We start from the raw sequence: 18,887 nt of genomic DNA on the forward strand, positions 1-18,887 counted from the left end.
CTTAAAAGGCGACCTCTGCTCTTTTAGACACAATATTAAATGCCCAAGGACATTCAAATTTAAGGCAATTTAAATTAAATTTGTGGAATGTAATCGTTATTTTTTGGGTTATCCAGGTGGACGCCTGGATAACGGAAGAGCTGCGCCACGCACCGGCAGGCCTCAACCACGGCTGGTTTGTCAGCAACCTGGAATTCTTCGATCTTCAGGACAGTCTGTCCGACGGCACTCTGGTTGCCATGGCGCTGTCTGTGGCTGTAGCCTTCAGCGTCATGCTACTCACCACATGGAACATCATCATCAGCTTATACGCCATCCTATCCATTGCCGGGACTATTTTTGTCACGGTGGGCTCTTTGGTGCTTCTCGGTTGGGAGCTGAACGTCTTGGAGTCGGTCACCATTTCGGTGGCTGTCGGACTTTCCGTGGACTTCGCCGTCCATTACGGTGTAGCCTACAGATTGGCTCCGGAACCGGACCGCGAAGGCAAGGTGATATTCTCCCTCGGCCGCATGGGTTCCGCTATTGCTATGGCTGCCTTGACCACCTTCGTCGCGGGGGCCATGATGATGCCCTCGACCGTGTTAGCCTACACCCAGCTGGGGACGTTCATGATGCTGATCATGTGCATTAGCTGGGCCTTCGCCACCTTCTTTTTTCAATGCATGTGCCGCTGTTTGGGACCTCAAGGCACCTGTGGTCAAATCCCACTACCCAAAAAGCTGCAGTGTCAAGCTTTCTCTGAAGATCTCACCGAAGGTTCTCCGTCCGAAGGGAAGAGCTCCGGTTTGGCGAAATACCAGCTAAACAGCGGAAACGAAGAAACGGAACATTATGAATTAGAACCGCTGGCTTCAAGTCATAAAGCCGAAGACAAACCTCAAGAGGATCGGGACGTTTGTACTCGGCGTCATAATGGAGTCCACCCTCCTTCCCAGTATTCCCAGTATAACAGTAAAATGGAGGCTGGCAGATGTAATCCTGAAAACGGCCTTGTTGCCACTCAATGCCAGTATTCTCAAAACACAGACTGCTCATGTGGGGAGCCACCTCCACAATGGACACCCCATTCCTGCCCCCAGCCTCTCCAAGACTCGCATCCCCTCCTATCCCCCTGTCCGAGCCAACTGGACCAAGTCTGCACACACGTGGATTGCTGCAAGCACTACGTCCCCTGTCCGCCTCCCCACTTGCACCGCTGCGGTCCAGGAAGGCTCGTCTACCCCAGACAAGCCCCCCCACCCTGCTGCCATCTTAAATATTGCGTCCAAGTTCCAAGCCCAGAGGGTGAACATAGATCCCAGCACACCACCCAAAAACCTGGCTCTTTTATTGACTCGGAGCATCATCACGCACAAGAGCCCAATCATCAGCCAGAAGTGCCAAGCCCAATTATTAGCTTAACTCACACAGACAGACATCAAGGAGTGAAAACACGAGACGGCGCTTGCAGCCATGCCACAGAAACCACAACACAAGAAGATGTTTGGTGTAAGATCCCTGGCCAGAAGGAAGAAAAAGCAAGTGTGAAAAAGTACAAGCAGAACTCCAAACGAGAGCGGGCGTCTTCTGGCTCGCCAAAGAAAGTTTATTGTTTTAACAGGGCGTTGAAGGTCAAGTGTAACTCGGCTTCAGAGTTCAATGTGCCAAAAAGTGAAACAAGTGTGCCTCCTATTATAATAAGCGGCAGTCGCTCTTCTGAAAGCTTATGTTAGGAACAAAAAATATATACCATTAAAAACATTTTTATACAATAGCATTGACTTGCTAAATAAGATATTTGTCCCACATGGGATTTTTTTTTTAGTTTTTCTGTCTACAGCCAAACTTTTTTTTTGGGTTTTTTTTAAACAATCTTAACACTTGATGTTTTTTTTGTTTTTTTTTTAAATAATGTGTTAATATATTGCAGACATTTGCACAGTCAGAAAAAAAAAACCCGCACATATTTGCTATTAAATGCGTCTTAGGTATCACATTTCACACTATTTAATATAATATTGCTTGTCAGCTGTTTTGTGTGCATTGAAAGTCTCCAATGGATTTTGTTCTGTACAATTAAAATGTCCCACTTAATCGTATTTGTCCTGTTTATCAAAAGATGCCACAGAGTAATTGGCAGGATTCAAAGTCAGGTTTCAGTTTACTTTTATTTTGATTTACACAAGATCAGATTTCTTCACAGATAGACCAACGGGTCATAAAGTCATTTTAATAGGTTTTCGTTGTCATTTATTTCATGAGAAATGTAGTGAGCTTGAATCCCGTTTGAAAAAATTGCAACGGCAAGCTCAATTCCTTTAGTTGTATTCTGAAGACATTTGGGTTTCACATCAATATTAGATTTAAAAGTCAAGCTAACTTTCTGGTTTCCTCTTTAGGAAGTGAAATGGCTTCTCTATTTGGAATAAGGTTTGGTGATTTACTTAAAACTTTTTTTATGTGAAACCTGAATATCGTGTGTACAACATAAAAAAGAAAACTCTTGGAGGAGATTGTAGATTTGTCTAGATGTTTTCACGGTAGATCACCGTAGAAATCGGTAGCTGAGTTGGCTATGATCGTTTTAGTCCCGTTTTTTTTTTTTTTTTTTAATACTTGGGAGATACATCAGAGCTCCCTTCGTGTGTTTATTGCCTTTCTTGTGATGTGGTACTTCAAGCAGCGGTATGTTTTCAAAGCTTGCTTTGAAATGGCAAATTTAGCAGTTTATTTTAACTTCTTGACACTTTTTTTCTTTTGCTAAGTGAATCTCAGAGTCACCCAGTAACCACTTGCTATGGAATTATTATTTTTTTCTCGTATATATACAGTTTGTACAATTTGACACATTCTCGGTTTAACCTCCCACGTTGTAGGATCACATCAAACTTTTTTTGGACCACGTCATTTGCCTCCATCTTATCCGTGACTACTTTTCTTCTTCTCTTGCGCAAAAACTGACGAGACAACGAGCACCTCTGTGATGATATTGATTTAAACAGAGGTCAAATATTAGCTGTGGCCTGGAGAGGGGCGTGGCTTATTTAATTTTTTTTTCCAGGGGGCAGGCAGTAAGATTCATAAGCATGTTGTATATTCCAGCAAGCTTTAAATAACCGTGAAGAGGTCACAGTGATTCAGAGTTTAACACGGTAAACATTTGCTTCACCTTTTCAAATTAGAACTCGCCAGAGACAGCGGAAGGAACCGGATTTATGGAGATGAAACAGTGTTCTTATGTTTAATCAGTCGAGACCAAATGTCTTTATGCCTTGGATACGAGGTAGTGGTTATTAGAAATATATTTAAAAATGAAAGAAATTATAAAACAAGTTAGATCACGGGTGTCAAACTCAATGCCCGGGGGCCAGATACGGCCCGCCACATTCTTTTATGTGGCCCGCGAAGACAAATTGTGCATCAAATACGTGTGTCATTACTAGAATTGCAAATTGTCTTCACTTTTAATATGGTTGACCAGTTTTTACTCGTCTGATTTGAAAACGAGTTGTCAGTTTGTTTTGTAGCTTTTACTGTACATAATATGAGGTGCTCATACATTTATTTGGGTTGACAGAAGAAAGTTATGACTACAATGCGGCCCGTGAAAAATACGAGTTTGACACCCCTGATAGTGGAAACAGGATGAAAGTGTTCCTCTTCCCAGTAGCTTCCTGTTTTCAGTAACTTGGTTGTTAAAAAAAGCCTGGTGACCCATGCTGTCCGCTCTCAAACCAAAATGTCCTTTTGGGGAAATGCTATTGTTTTTCATCCTCACTTTGGATTGAAAAAGAATGTGGTGCGACAAATATTTACAGCTCCCATTTAGTAGTAAAAGTTATTTCTCCTTACTATATAACAATACAGTCAAAATGGAATTGTATTTTGAATATTACAAAATTATATTGTGGCCTGACCAACCTATACAAATGGACTTTTGAATCATTTTTTTAAAAAAAAGTAATTTTGGTACTTACTATTACACCTGCTATAAAATCAATGATTGATTCCGGCTTCTTTGTAACATCTGTTTTCTTACTTTTAAAAATTGAGGATAACAAAGGCTGTCACCACATCCCCGCAGCAGGAGTGCTTTTTCATTCAGATGTTCTTGTTGACAGGTCACAGCCGTGCTTCAATGTTCTCAAGCTGAATGTCGTTTCCAGGTGGAATGTCAGGCTTTGGCGCTTCCTCGTCAAATTTCTTCACCTCAGTCTCTTTGAGTATGTTGGAAACGAGGCGCTCATAAAACCACTCTAGGTCCTGAGGGTCCTCTGGCCAGATCAGGTACTCTCTCCTCTGGACGAACGCTCGGACTGCATTGTACTTCATCAGCTGGTAGTGAGCCACCTTTTGTTGGATTACATCAGAATATGGCATATATATATATATATATCTTGGAGAATATTCAAGGAGAAGCACTGACCTTCCCGACCACCAGCATAATCAGAACATTTTTTAGCTCAGTCAGCATTCGGCCTTGAGCCAAGGTAAACGCCTCTAAGCACCAGCCATCTGAATGGGATAATAAAATTAGATGTGGAAATGTTTGGAAACGAAAGAAAAACATGTTCCTCACCATGTGCTAATCTGCCAGGTTAATATTTTTAGATGCATCTGATAATCTGGATTTTACTGAATTTGAAAGAAGGAAATCAGGATAACATTCGGTCACTGGTACAAAAATTAGGATGATTCCAAGGATCCATAACTAGGAGCCTGGAATAGGCTCTAATGGATGGATTAAATAAATTCTCTGTTGGATTGAATCGAGTAATATACAAAAATTTAACAATTATTCATGTATCTTTCCTGTGATTAAGAAAATACCTGTTGTCCTTACCTTTAAGGAACTCTTTGGAGACGACACACAAAGTTTTTCTACTGCCCCAGATGGCATCTCTAATGTTAGAGAGGTGATCTTCACCAGGCAGGAAGTCTCTGGCCTCAAAACAACAGTGCAGGATGTTCTCTTCCGAGAACTTATTGTCCAGTTTTTTTAGTAAAGCAGCTTCTACCCACATGAAGTCTTTGTTACTGAAGCAAAGATAGACATCATACTGAGCGTCCTGCAGTGGAGGCGGGACTTTGGGCCCTTCGAGAACTCGACTGACAATTTTTTTGTAAGTGATATAAATATATCCACGGAGACGTGCGTAAGCAATCCCACAAAGTATGGTGGTGAGAATGAGAAGAGCAGAGAAGACGAACAGCGCAAATTTAAGTTTTTGGACCGCTAGCTCGTCATCGACCTCACATGGTTCCACCATCCGGGAGTAGTTGAGCAGTGGAAGGTCATAGTTAACAGCCGGAAACTCGCATCTGTAATCCTCTTGACTGAGGAAGGTTACATTCGTATCATTCATCCATTTCAGGAAGGTTTCGAGTTGACAGTCGCAGTAAAACCGATTTCCCGAAAGGCTGAGGAAGAGGAGGGAATCAAAAGTCATTGGATCTGGGTAGGCCAAGAAGTTATTGGACAGATCGAGGTCTTTAAGGCTGTCGGGAAAAACATCTGGCTGAAGATAGGTCAAGGCATTGGAAGACAGGTCAAGCTGAATGATTGAGTTGAGACCATGAAAAATGCCCTTTGGGAGACTCATGAGGGAGTTGAAGCTTAAATTTAGACCAAGCAGATTTCCAAGATGATCAAATACATCAAGGCATGTCCCGTGAGACCAAACTAACTGCAGAGAGCTATCATGAAGATCTAGCGCTTGTAAGCTATGATTAAAAGGAATTGAAATGTTCTGACCGAGCGTGCACCACTTAATGAAATTACCACCAAAGAAGAAATTCTGCAGATTTTTAAAACGTGTCAAAGTCAGATAAAGGTCCTCAAGGTTTGTTAATCGGTTATTGGTCACATCCACGTGAATCGGATTCATGCTTAGTTCACCTATTGTGTATATACTAACCAAGCGATTGTCACCCAGAAGAAGATATTGGAGATTTGGTAACGTTGCAGGGAAACCTAAGGTCCGCAGGGAGTTTCCTGTCATATATAATGCTCGTAATTTGGGAAGACCTTCAAAAGCGTGATATCCCAACGCTCCAATGTGATTAAAAGACAAATCCAAAACCCTAAGATCTGTCAGACTGCTAAACGTGTGTGAATATACTTCTCCTAGAAGATTAAACGACAAATTGAGCAATCTTAAATTTCCCTGAACACCACTGAAGGCTTGGTCGATAATTTGATTGATTTTGTTTTGCGAGACATCAATTATTATCGCATCGGTCAGAGAACCGAAGACGGCTCTCTGTAAGGCAAATATTCGGTTTTTAGACAAATCAAAAGTATTTATTTTGCTGTTTGCAAGACCTACAAATGTGTGCCTGTCTGGATCTGGTAGATTGTCGTGTGAAAAACCTTTCCCTAAATGGCCGGAGAATATAAGATGAGCAATGGGAGTCCCCTGAATGGCTTTAAAAAATTGTTGCGTTGCAGTCACGTTAAACCCGCTGGTTGATAAATCAAGAATGTTGAAAGCCATTCCTCGAAACGGGTTTCCGCATCTTCCCCAGTCGAAATCCCTAGCGGCCATTTTGTACAAGTCATTGGAGTCTAAATTAAAGTGTGTAAAGTACTTCCCTCTGAAACCAATGAGATCTTCTTCACAGAGTTGTTCAATCTTATTCAACATGAGGTTAATCTCTATTAAATTGGAGAGATTCTGAAAAAAAAGTCCAGGGGTGACTTTTCGGAGTAAGTTGCCGAAAAGATTAAGTACTTCTAAGGACAAGAGCGGCTCAAAGTAGTTTTGTGCCAATATGGAGTCTTTCAAACCGCAGTGGTCCATGAAAAGATATTTCAAACTAACCATCCCCGCAAATGCTCGTGGCTCCAGTTGAAGGCCAAGATTATCACCCAGAACTAAGCGAACCAACTCTGTCTGTCTGAGGAATGCGTTATTCCTTATTACGAGCATCGCGTTCTGCTTCCCAAGATCCAATTCTAGCAGTTGTTCCAGATTTTGGAGCGATGTGCTATTAATCTCACTGATTTTGTTCATGGCCAAGTAGAGGTGGGTGATGTTTGAAGGCAGAGCAGGCACCCACTGGTGATTCTGTCCGTGACAAGCGGCTACTGGGCCGTATATTTTACAAGATGGGTAACACTTGGCTACCTGTAAAAACAAAACAAAATCAAAAATTGACAGAGTTTAAGTTACTACCCTCGCGACCTGACCCCAAATCAGTGGAAGAAAATTGATAGATGGATGAATGGTTAAAATCTAAAATAAATTTAAAAAAAACGCAAATTAAGACAGTCTGACTTTACCTACATTACCAAAAAAACAACAACAAGTGATTAATTCGACTATCCACCTTTAGTAAGGTTGCTTTATAAGTTGCTAACCTTCCGAAGTGACGAGCAATGCGGCATCATGTTCTATGCAAAGAAAAAAATTACGTTTCCAGAAAAGAAAGGAGTGACCGTATAAAAAAAAAAAAAAGAGAGCTGGTATCATTAACCTCTGTTGTTGTTTGCTGTCACTTCTCATGTCACACTTTTCTTTGCTCTCAAAATTAATTCAATGTATGAATTTGGGTCTCATTATTATGGACATATTTAGTCTTCAATAAAATGCACTTGTCCACCCAGGACCAAGTTAACTAACATGCATTCATAAAAAAAAACAAAAAACTAAATACAACTATAGTAAACAATCCACAAACTTAAAAAGAAAATGGCATTGGACAAAGTGTGCGACACCTACCTGAACACAGATGAAGATCAGCTGAAAAGCCAAGGTCCACAAGTTGTACTTCCCGTAGTTCATTATCCTGCTGGGGCACATATTAAAAGTGAGCCAAAGCAGCTACTGTCAACCCAAGCACAATGAGTGGGGTACATAACAGAGAAGGAAGTTGCATAAGACTGTTTGCCTTACATTGGTTAATAGTTCACTGGTGCAGCTTGCTACACTCATAAAAGGCATTTCATGACATAATTTCCAGCAAATATAATTTCCGCAAATAAAACTTAATCAGCTGATGAGTTTCTGTGATAACAAACAAAAGGTCCTCACTGTTATTACTCCACTGCACCATTTTATTGCATTAAGTTTAATCCAATAAAAGAAGCCAAATCGAATTGCTATTTGTCAACATAGTTGTGCCTTTAATTTAATTTGAGCTATTACACATCTATTTCTTCCTAAAATATAGTTTAATGATGATTTTTGACAATTAAAATTGTAACAACTACTACTGTACAGTATTATCATCCTTATACGTGTAATGAACGAGATTTTACGATGGTTGCATGCACAAATCAACATTTAAAAGAAGTGGAATAGAAGTGGTTTTGCACCAAATTAAATCATCACATTTCAGTAGGACTAAAAGGATTTCTGTGGTGTGTAGAAGAGTGTTTCACTAAATATGTGAATGGAAAATAATCGGTTGCGTCACCATCACTAGTGTAGTAAAATTGTGTGGAAAAAAACAGAAGGCCTTTTGTCATTGTGTCACTCTGTCAGAAGACACATTTTGCAATTTAACAAAAGTCCCTCGTGGGCCCCAACATAGTACAGAGACAATCATATCCACATACACACTACCACTGAGTGGAAATCTATCCCACCAGTCAAGCATCACTATCAGCGACTCTCATAACCATTTATCATCCTTAACACGGCTCTGTTGGAAATGGGACCGACCCGCTAAGTTGGGTCAATTTGACCCACTGCAGTCAAAATTTATGGGTTGTTTTGTTCAAGTAGGTTTCAGTCTACAGTTAAGAATATAAGTCAGTTCAAAATGTCTCTGTTATTTATCATTCCAGGCAGAGGTGGAAAAATCCAGGTCCAGAAAGTGCCACAGTTTGGCTTTTGCCACGGGTGGTTCTTGGGTCCACACCATCCTTTGCTGGCCTTCATGAGAAGTTCCTGCAGAAGTGCACGGTAAAATGTTACCGCATTCACGATTGGGAGTAAAAAGACATCGGTGTGCCTTGTCCTTGTCATACAGACAGGAGCGACTGCAGTGCAAGCAGTGAAGCATTTACTGCAAGTGAGATTGCGCCCTCTGCTGGTAAGAAAAAGAAGCACATTGCATTTCAGATAGCATGTTCCAATTGTCTCAAAGTTGAATGACTGTTTTTGTGCCCAGTGTGAAACATACCTGCAACATTTTATTTATTTATTTATTTATTTATTTATTTATTGCGTTTCATTTGATATTTTTACACTGGTTATTTGTGTCTCAGTTATAGTACACTCATTTTGCCAGTAGGTGACAGAATTAGACAGTTTCGAGACGGACAACAAAGTTTATCGAGGGTGTGCAATTTATTAGCGTTTCAGTACAAAATCAGTTCACGTTTACATTTTTTGCATCTGCTGCAGAAGCCAACCTCCATGTTAAAAAATGCTTTTATGTAAGTCTTGTGGGGTTACTGTTCTCCTTTATTCTGTTTTGTCTGCTGCGATATTTTGCTCCCATCAGTGCTTGTAGCCATTGCCAAAATGAAAATGAATTCCGATGTGAATTGACTTTAAGGGTAGAGGGAAGGCGGGGGTTATTCTCAGCTCTACATTCACATGTCATATTTTTCAATGTATTCCTTCTTATTTATTACGCTTCACTCCCCATCCCGTGTAAACTGTGTGTCTCCCCTCCATCGGGGTCTTTATATGCTGCCTCACTTTCCATTTTCCCCCTTTTACTCAATATATGCTGACACAAAAAGACCACCAACACAACAAAAAGAACACAACACACTATTATAGCCACCAGCCCGCCTACTGTCACCGCTGATGGCTGCTGAGTTGGTGTAACCTCATGTGACGTCACTGTAGGAGGGTTCGTAGTTGTTGCAGAATCCCCCGAGCCATTCCCTTCTTCCTCTTCATCCTCGTTTCTTTCACAAAACACCTCATTTACCAAAATGAATCCTTTCCGACAAGAGCAAACATAGCCGCCATAAGTGTTTTTACAGCCATGGTCGCAGTAATTGTCCGCGCATTCGTCCATGTCAATGCATACGGTGTGGTCCTCCCTCTCCTCCCCTATGTAACCATCAGGACAGTAACATTGGTACTTGTCGTTTGGGTCGCACTCCGCTAAGCATTCCTCTTTGCCACAGTGAAGTTCACACCTGCTAGTGTCCAGCAAGTCCACTTTATATCCATCGTGGCAGGAACATTTATAACTCCCGGGGGTGTTGTCGCACTTGTGTTCGCATGGTGCAGACGCGCACTCATTGTGATCCACGCACAATCCACTCATCATCTTGAATCCGATCTCACATTCACATTTGAAGCCACCCACGGTGTTGACGCACCGGAAGTTCTCCCCAGGACATTGGCGTTCATCGGAGCAATCGTTAAAGTCCATGCAAGATTTTCCATCGGCTGCAAGTTTGAAGCCGTGGTCACACGCACAGAAAGGTGCGCCGTCGTCTCCATCCAAACAAGCGTATTCGCACCCTAAACTTGCGCACGCGTACCCTGCGTCCACATCACATGAGATTTCATTCAGGGGGTTGATGGAAGAACCGGGCGGGCATGAGCAAGAAGGTTCATAATTATCATCCACCGTACATATGTGCTCGCAACCTCCCTCGAGGATCTCGCAGCTCCACGGTGCTTGAAGCCAATTTTCGGAGCAAACGAACTTGCGCTTGCTCGGTTCCAGCGTCACAGTGCTTCCGGGCGGAACGGAGAGCAGATCATCTCCCCCGAAACCCAAAGGGGTGGTGTACACCGGGGTTCCCCCCTGGAAAAGGATATCTTTGGTCGAACACGAGGATTCGAAGTTGTACTCGCACAGGAAGCCGGTGACTCGGGAGTCACACGATTCCTGAACCCACTGGAGCGCGTCCACATCGGAAACTGTGACGCAGCGTGGAGATGTGCAGTCGCTGTTGAAAGAGGGAGCCCAGTTGTCAAAATCACTTACAGTGTCTTTTGTCATCCACTCATAGCCTTCAAGACGAAATGTTGCATTCAGGCAACCTGGTAAACGATACAAACCGATCCAGAATTGACCCGAAAAGTTCGTGAATAGTTTAGGCAGTACATCACGTGATGCAGACGGACTAACGGTCATCAAAAGTCCGTTTCTTTCTTCGCAATGATTCAGTGCGCTCGCAAAGTCACAAGAGTGGTGGAAGATGGCGAAACAGAGGTTCCCAACACAGAGCCCACCGTCGGGGTCCATCCCATCGAGTCTCCCCACCAGCACAGCCAGCACAGCAACGAACAATCCCGTGGCATCCTTCATATTCGAAAACGAGCTTGCCGTTCAAGTGGTCGTGCGTCCCTGCAGCCAAGATACTTGTTTGTTGGAAAGAATGTTTGGCTCGCATTTATAATCTCCCCATTCCATGTTGGCGACCGAGCAGAGGAAGGAAGTGGCTCTTAAGAAGCCTTCTACGACGCTCACTGGCTCTCAAAGGAAACTTTCTCCTTTCAAACGCCCTCAAAGAAGACCGCGGCCGCAAATTACGCACCGGGGCTTTACGCACGCCATCACTTACGCTAGCCCCCTCCCCTTTTGTCGCCGTTGCCCCTCCTAGTGAACGGACTGGCACAGTCTGCATTGTGTATGGAAAGTCGTTAAAACTTTCATTCTATATCTATATTCAGATTATATGGCCCAAAATATTCATAAACTAAAACAAAAGGCATAACAGCAGGCTGCAAAAGTATTTTAGACTCCAGGGGGTCGAGGTGAAGGTAAAAATATTTGAAATACTTTACATTTTTTATGACGCCAGGACTGGTTTTTTTTCTTTTTTTTTTTCTTTCAAAAACATTAATGCACAGTGTGACCACTGTCATAGAATTATCCATTTAATTGCGTTACTATTGTTGTACAGTGAACTGGGTAGAACTGTTTTGCATCACAGTGGTTAAAAAATACTGTCAGAATGTTATAACTACGTAATAAGCAGCCCCGTATTAGTACAAACTACAACCACAAAAAACATATTATCACATGAGTTAATGCGTTGACATCCATGTAATGTTTCTTATGTGGCAATGCAAATGCATTTCAATGAAATAACATGTTCCTTAAAGTTAATCAGTCAATCAGCAATGGTACATAAATTCAACATTTAATGTCGAAAAAAGGCACACGAGAAAAGGCACGTGTTATATGTGGCATTATTCTTATTCTTTCACGTTAGCATTTATGTAGCTCATATAGCAGCAGTTTTACATTCAAGGTCTTTTTTACAGTAATATTTTGAATACATGCATATTTTCATCTAAACTATTGACATGGAATATCTATCAAGTTATAAAACAATTATACACTCAGCTTCTATGGTAAGTACACTTTAATAATCAAATGACACCCAAGCTAACTGCATACACATATTGACATTTTCAGAGAGGTATCAATTAAGTTAACACTTAGTTTATTATTGCAATAGCAGTTTTCAGTGTTGCAAATTATTTTACACAAAGGTCAGCGTAAAAACATCCACTTGATATTGCAAAAATCAAATGTTGACCAAAGGTGTACTTACAGTAAATGTTTAGCTTAGTGTTTTTAAAGACAGTGTTATGATATTGTTGTTGAGAGAAGTCGTGATAGAAAACAATTTCAGGTTAAAGCATCATTCAGTTTAAAAAACACACTTCATCATACAAGGACAAAAAAAAAAAAAATCTACTTAATTCATGCATACAACAAACATTTCGATTTAGGCTGATTGTAATAGCACTTTTTGTTATTTCTTGATAAAGTGGAAGTAGTTTCATTTGTTTGTTTGAATAAAAAAAAACAATACATTTCTTAGAATTGTGATACATATCTTAAATCTGGGATTTGTGTAATTTCTTAATGCAGACCAAATATTGTTCAATGAATAGCATATTTCACCAAAGTTTGAGTTGGACAACGACAGCAGTTTTGTGACAATCCGGAAGCTTCGGTAGAGAACTGAATGAAGTACCTTATTATGAAATATATTATATAAGTACTAAGAATTAGGGCTGCATTATTTAATCAATTAATGTGTAGATTAATCGGATTTAAGAAAACATGTATTAATTTCTATTCCTTTATACATAACGGGACTTTTTTTCAATTTGACAATTAGGATACTTTTTCACTGTGAAATGCAATCATTCAAATAAAAAATGAACCTACCCAACGCCATTCACAGTCAAGAATATTAACTTTGAAAAGAACAAAAAATAGTGTTTTAGTTTTATGTGCATGAATGGCTGCTAATCTAAGTTCAAGCATCTGTAGCTTTGGTTGCATCTTAGTTGCAGACACGTGCAAAGGAAAAAAAAAAATTCAGGCAAAAAAAAAAAAAGGCACCCATAGCTAATTGGACACATAATTAAAAAAAAAACAGTAGCATTTGTATTTAACTTGGAGCTTAACTTCTGTTCATGCAACCAACATTGTTAATAGCTTTATCGGTACTAAGGAAGTAAATGGAAGCTTCAGTGTGTATGAAAAGTCTACCCTGTTCAAACAGCGAGGGCTTCATCACATCAAAACTTTAAAAAAATATATTGATGAATAAAGCTGGTATCTCAACTATGAGATATGAATGTTTGCAAAAATAGCAAATTTTGCCTTTTTATCAGCTTTGGTGTAACAATTGCAGTTTTGTCACCAAGAAATTCAAAATTTCATACCAGAAGAAAAACGGAAATTCAACATTTTTCGGTGACAAGGAAAACAAAAATTGCGAAATTCTTTTCAACATTTAATGAACCCTGACTAAAATCCACGCACGTGCCTGTTCTTAAGAGTTAACAGTGTTGTGACTAAAGTCTTTGCGAGTCAAATTTTGCCTCTTTATCAAAAGAGAAGCGCTTATATGTCTCTGTGGTGACTTGCTGCAGATAAAAAATATCCATATCGGACCCTTTGAGAGAGGAAAGATCAAGACTACCGCAACGTTTGGCCAAGTTCCTAACCAGCAAGAAGAGCAACACCAGGCAAAGCAACAAAAACACAGTAATTCCAAGTATGCTACCTGTTTTGACATAAGACGGCACCATGGCTGGACGGGGCTCAGCCTCCGTGGGGTACACTGGGGTCCAGTCATCCTCGTCCGGGTGAACGCACATGTATTCATCAAACAACTCAAAGCCCTCTTCACAAGTACACACAAAACTTCCAAATGAGTTTTCACAATTATGTTCACACTGCATATGAATCTCACATTCATCGATGTCGGTGCAGTATGCAGTTTTGTTGCGAATGTCTTTGACGTAACCTTCAGGGCAGAAACATTGATGCATATCCTTCTCCTCCAAAGCAGGATTTGGGATGCAATTAGCTGGGCAGTCCAGCTGGTCGCAGAACATCTGACATTTTGTAGGGTCATCTGAGGTCACTCGGAACCCCTCACGACAAGCGCATGCATACGCGCCGTTGGATTTAACGCATTTCATGTGCTCACATTTGTCACAAATCCTCACATCCACGCACACGCCTTCCTCCTCCTCGAAACCATCTTTGCACCTGCAATGGTACCCACCAAGTGAATTCACGCACTCATTGCTCTCTAACCCGCAAGTATCCAATTGCTGGCACTCGTCCACGTCCACGCAGCTTTTCTCGTCCGGAGCTAGCGTGAATCCTCCATGGCATATACAAGCTTGGGTGGTGTTATCACATTGATGCGCGCAACGATCACACGGATCATGGCCGCAGGTGATGAGGTTGGCGTGGAGATATGTTCCTTCGCTACATATGCAGGAACCGGTTGTGGTGTTGCAACCAAATTCGCAGCCGCCTCCCATCACCTCGCAATTCCACGGAGCTGGCAGCCAAAGTAATTCGAAACATAAACACTTCGCCGTCAATTCCAAGGTGCCCATCTTCTCCACTTCAGCAGTCGTTCCGCGAGGGAAATAAAGTGATGTGGCGTTTACAGCAAAGTTCATTGGCGCAAAATATTTCACCTGAGTATCTCCCGTTACGTCGATTGCGCCACAAGGGTCTTCCATGGGAAATTGGCAAATATAACCTGAGAGTTTGTATTCGCAAGGGGTCGTTTGGATCATCAGGTTGCCTCCCATCGAAACCGAGCACGATGTGCAGTTATGGGCCCCTGTGAGCGTCCCAGAGGGGTCGAACCAAAAACTGCCGCTCATGCCTTCTAGTAATTGTCCTTGCTCTTCCGCGTCGAGAAATAGCAACAAATCTCCACCGGAATCTTGGCAGCTTTTCTGGGCTCCATGAAAGTCTTTTAATCCCTCAAAAAGAGCGTAACAATAATCATCTGTGCAATATCCGCGCAAAGAGAACACAGATTTCTGCAGCCAGCAAATGAGGAGTGCACGCATGAAGAAAGCAATCATGGTGCCGATGCTTGAAGAGATTATGGAGTTAGTCAAAAAGAAAGATTGCTGACTATGTTCGACGATGCAAACTTGCCGAGGATACTGGAAGCTCCACATTATATCGTCCATTTATAAAACCATGTCCCTTCTCTAGTTCGAGCAGCACAGGAAGGAAGTTCAGTTCTGGTGGGTCCGCTTGCACAACCCTCCCCCGGTGCTCTTAAGCCTTATCACAAACATACTGGCTCATTAACACACACACACACGCACATACACGCACGCAGGCGCAGGCACACGCACACATACTTTCCTCATGAGTGATCTTCTCATGAGAGGACAGTAGCTTATCTTGTCACATCCCCTAACTCACCCAAAAGTGGCAAAGGTACACACTGTAAAAAGAGGGGGGGAAATATTTATTTGTGTAGAAGTACCCCAAAAAAAAAGACTATCCATACTCATATAGCTAATATACACACATGCAGTATTTCACAGATATATATAAACATACAGTACATAAACATATAGTACATAGTATATAACTATAACAGATATGCACTGTAAACTGATGAGAACGGAGGGGAAATCCATTTTCATTCCAACAAATCAATTTGTTACATTTGAAAATGTTCAGTCCTTGCATCAAAGTCAAAGTCAGCTTTATTGTCAATCACTTCACATGCCAAGACACACAAAGAGATCGAAATTGCGTTACCCACTATCCCACGGTGACAAAACAAAAAAGTAAAATCAAGAAGGCACAGACAATGAATAAACAAGAGCGACGAATAAATATAAATAATTGCATTGTGTCGCACCCCACGATATGTCTGTGATATATTTCAAATGTGATATATGGTTAAATGCAGAGGACAAATCTCACCACCAAATTTTGTGTGTGTGACAATCATTGAGACTTTAATATCACCCTTTATGAAATATGCGCATCAGGTAGCTACAGCCTTGGCATATCGAAGCAAATTGAAATCCCGTAGAATTGAACTGAATAGTTCCACTTGGGAATGTAAGGTTATTGAATCATATGGTACGCCATGGGGCCTATTTTCATTCTGAAAGCAAGTCTAGCGCAAAGTAAAGTCTGACTTTGAGTTCTTTTCCTTTTGGTATTTTGCAAGCTACCGTGTGTTATCAAATTGTCGCATGAGTTGGGGGCAAGACCAGACAGGCGCAACACGGCTTGCGCTGGCACTAAAATGAAGTTGATTTGTTAATGCGGATGTCATATATAATTGGGTATCATCATCATAACAGTGAAAACTAATGTTATATTTACATACAATTTCACCAAGAGGAAACATGTAGATGGTAAACAACAGAGGGACAAGTATTGATCCCTTTGGGACTCCACATGTAACATTCCAAAATAAAACAATACGTGTGGTAATCAGGCTTTTAATTATTTGTCTTTCTTGAAATTTAAACTATTATTTTCGATAGCTACAAGTACGTTTTCATAAAATGCGAGATAATTTTTAGGAATGAAAGAAAATCTGGATTCATTTTTGATAATTACTTGGGTCTGTTATGCTGCTATATTGGAATGTTGGTCATTGTAGCGGTACTTGGAGAGTATTTCTTTAGGAGCTTCAAGAATATGATTCAAAATTGAATTTACTGTAAGTATCATGAACTAACATCCTTAGAGAACAATAAAACACAGGGAAGTAGGTGCTAATCTTTGCTTCGTTGTTCTAAATCTGTAATCATTGTTCACCTTTTTGCTGTCTCAAGTGGCTGAACCTGGAAGAGGAAGTAACTTAAGCGAATGGACTCACTTCCTCCACCTAAAAGGTTATAGAAAGACAATGTGATGAGAATCACAATTATGGAAACCAGTTTTATATTTTTTCATTCTTCACTGAGGTAATGTATGGTCATTTGGGAGTGTAGGGATGTGAGCAAACCCTTTAACCCCACTTCTCTTGTGACAAACAATGAGTCTCATATGGAAATAATCCTTTTAATTGAATTTGGTGTGAACTCAAACATCCAAGCTTGGAACATGAGTATATCCGTCCATGTATGACACATATGGACATACACGCCCTTAGTGTAGGTGGACTCAAATTCTATTTCAATACCCATTACATGAAAATAGGTGTGGTGGGATGCAATAGGGTGGAGGGGATGTGAGCCAGCCACGCAGGGAAGAGATTTCTTTGTTCGCTCAGTGCTAACAAAATAATCACTTGAGTGTTTTTATTTAAATTGTGAATGATAGATAGCAGGTTGCTAGGTGGCCCACTGGCTCTGTCTAATCTCAAATGGAACCCAGCCTGGCGACACAAACCTAAGCCGCTTGGTTTTAGTAAATATTTTGACTGATATCTATCTGTAATGCCCACGCTGAGTTAATCCAGTTCCAGGCGTGTCTGTAGATCAACACCAAAATTGGTCACTCGAATATATTTTTATAGTGATTTGTGAGACCTTTTGGTTAATGTTTGTGTTTATATGGCAATAAATTGAACAGACTGTTCAGTCCCTTATTGGGAAATGAAGCCTAGCAAAGCAAGCTTCATTTCCCATTAAGGAACTGAAGCCTTCATTGGTTTCATTGTCATATTTTGTGTGAATTGATTTTTAGAACATAAGATCAAGAAAGAAATGCAAACAAGAACAGTGAGATTAATCAATTTTGATTCCTGCTGACTCTTTTTTTTTGTAGGAACAGTTCTGAAGAAAATCGTGACTTAATTGAAAATATTTTCTTCTTTATAAAATGACCTATCATATTAATAGGATACTTTTTGAATTGACCATCTTCAATCTTGTTATTGAATATTTGGCAGGTTACAGGGTTGAGGTTAGCTCTACCATACTTTTTCCAACAAAAACAAAAATGTGCATGTCTGACGCGACTGGCATGACAGTAATGTTTCCTTAACCTTCAACTCATCACTTTTACGGCAACTCCCAAAGCTTTGAGACACGGCCATAGATTGCAATGTGTGTTGGAGATGTTACAGGAGAGGAAAAGGAAGGCGTTTTCCATGTCCTGATTGTGGATCAAAGAGTGCCTACGCCGTACACACATGCACACACGAACACACACATTCAACATATCCTCACACACACACTTATAGGACCATAGAAAAATAGTTTGTGTGTGGACATATGTATTGGACATGTGACAAACTGCCCATTCACGACTAAACCACAGATGATTTTAGAAATATAGAAATACATTTCTGCAGGCTGATTGCCTCGTTTTCTTGACCCGTTTAAGAGTCTCGATACGTCGCTGCCATGGCCAGCCATTGTAAATATATGGTCTGGATCACAATAATTAATTTAACATCTGAATTCCATGTTAACATTAAATGTGTGTATGAGTGAATAAAAAGATGTCACTCATGTGATGGAACTTTTACACATGGCAACTCAGTTTCGTCTCCTCACTTCAGCCAAACACGATTAAACAGTACAGAAACTTTAAATCCCGGGCGTCAAACTCATTTTCGTAGTCATAGTTTCCTTCGGAGGGCCATTATGACTGTCAACGCCTTATATTATTTATATTATATGCTAGTAATACGTTTTGAGATCAGGGACTAGTAAAAACTGTTTTGATATTTAAAAAAAATGAATGGTAATAAAAATTGC

General features: G+C 40.7%; 4 protein-coding genes across 9 annotated transcripts in view; 1 reads left to right on the top strand and 3 right to left on the bottom strand.

Moving 5' to 3' along the window:
• The window catches only part of disp1 (dispatched homolog 1 (Drosophila)), a 27,727-nt gene extending 25,511 nt beyond the window's left edge, over nucleotides 1–2,216 (top strand). For 3 of the 5 annotated variants that reach the window (XM_085937049.1, XM_085937051.1, XM_085937052.1), the window contains one exon: nucleotides 117–2,216. In XM_085937049.1, coding sequence (XP_085793175.1) covers nucleotides 117–1,715 — 1,599 coding nt within the window. In that variant the 3' untranslated portion in view covers nucleotides 1,716–2,216. The remainder of the gene's footprint in view (nucleotides 1–116) is intronic. The other 2 variants (XM_085937048.1, XM_085937050.1) reach the window with 1 other exon arrangement.
• On the bottom strand, nucleotides 1,249–7,820 carry LOC147042564 (toll-like receptor 5). Its single transcript, XM_085937053.1, has 4 exons — nucleotides 7,703–7,820; nucleotides 4,826–7,108; nucleotides 4,409–4,497; nucleotides 1,249–4,332 (listed from the first exon to the last, which is right to left on the bottom strand). The coding sequence occupies exons 1-4, from the start codon at nucleotides 7,785–7,787 to the stop codon at nucleotides 4,105–4,107; spliced, it is 2,685 nt and encodes an 894-aa protein (XP_085793179.1). The 5' UTR covers nucleotides 7,788–7,820; the 3' UTR covers nucleotides 1,249–4,104.
• A 1,345-nt stretch (nucleotides 7,821–9,165) lies between these two features.
• On the bottom strand, nucleotides 9,166–11,367 carry thbd (thrombomodulin). 2 transcript variants are annotated; one of them, XM_085937057.1, is made up of 2 exons: nucleotides 10,894–11,367; nucleotides 9,166–10,710 (listed from the first exon to the last, which is right to left on the bottom strand). In XM_085937057.1, exons 1-2 carry the CDS (start codon nucleotides 11,215–11,217, stop codon nucleotides 9,568–9,570), a joined length of 1,467 nt encoding a protein of 488 aa, XP_085793183.1. In that variant the 5' UTR covers nucleotides 11,218–11,367; the 3' UTR covers nucleotides 9,166–9,567. The 2 variants fall into 2 exon arrangements, with proteins under 2 accessions (XP_085793183.1, XP_085793182.1); XM_085937056.1 differs by having other exon boundaries at nucleotides 9,166–11,367.
• Nucleotides 11,368–11,739: 372 nt separating this feature from the next.
• LOC147042566 (thrombomodulin-like) lies at nucleotides 11,740–15,410 on the bottom strand. The gene has a single exon (XM_085937055.1). It carries the CDS (start codon nucleotides 15,387–15,389, stop codon nucleotides 13,734–13,736), a length of 1,656 nt encoding a protein of 551 aa, XP_085793181.1. The 5' UTR covers nucleotides 15,390–15,410; the 3' UTR covers nucleotides 11,740–13,733.
• Nucleotides 15,411–18,887: the final 3,477 nt, after the last annotated feature.

This window comes from Syngnathus leptorhynchus, chromosome 18, assembly GCF_054491065.1.
Source record: "Syngnathus leptorhynchus isolate UIUO chromosome 18, UIUO_Slep, whole genome shotgun sequence".
In the NCBI taxonomy this organism is placed as follows: Eukaryota; Metazoa; Chordata; class Actinopteri; order Syngnathiformes; family Syngnathidae; genus Syngnathus; species Syngnathus leptorhynchus.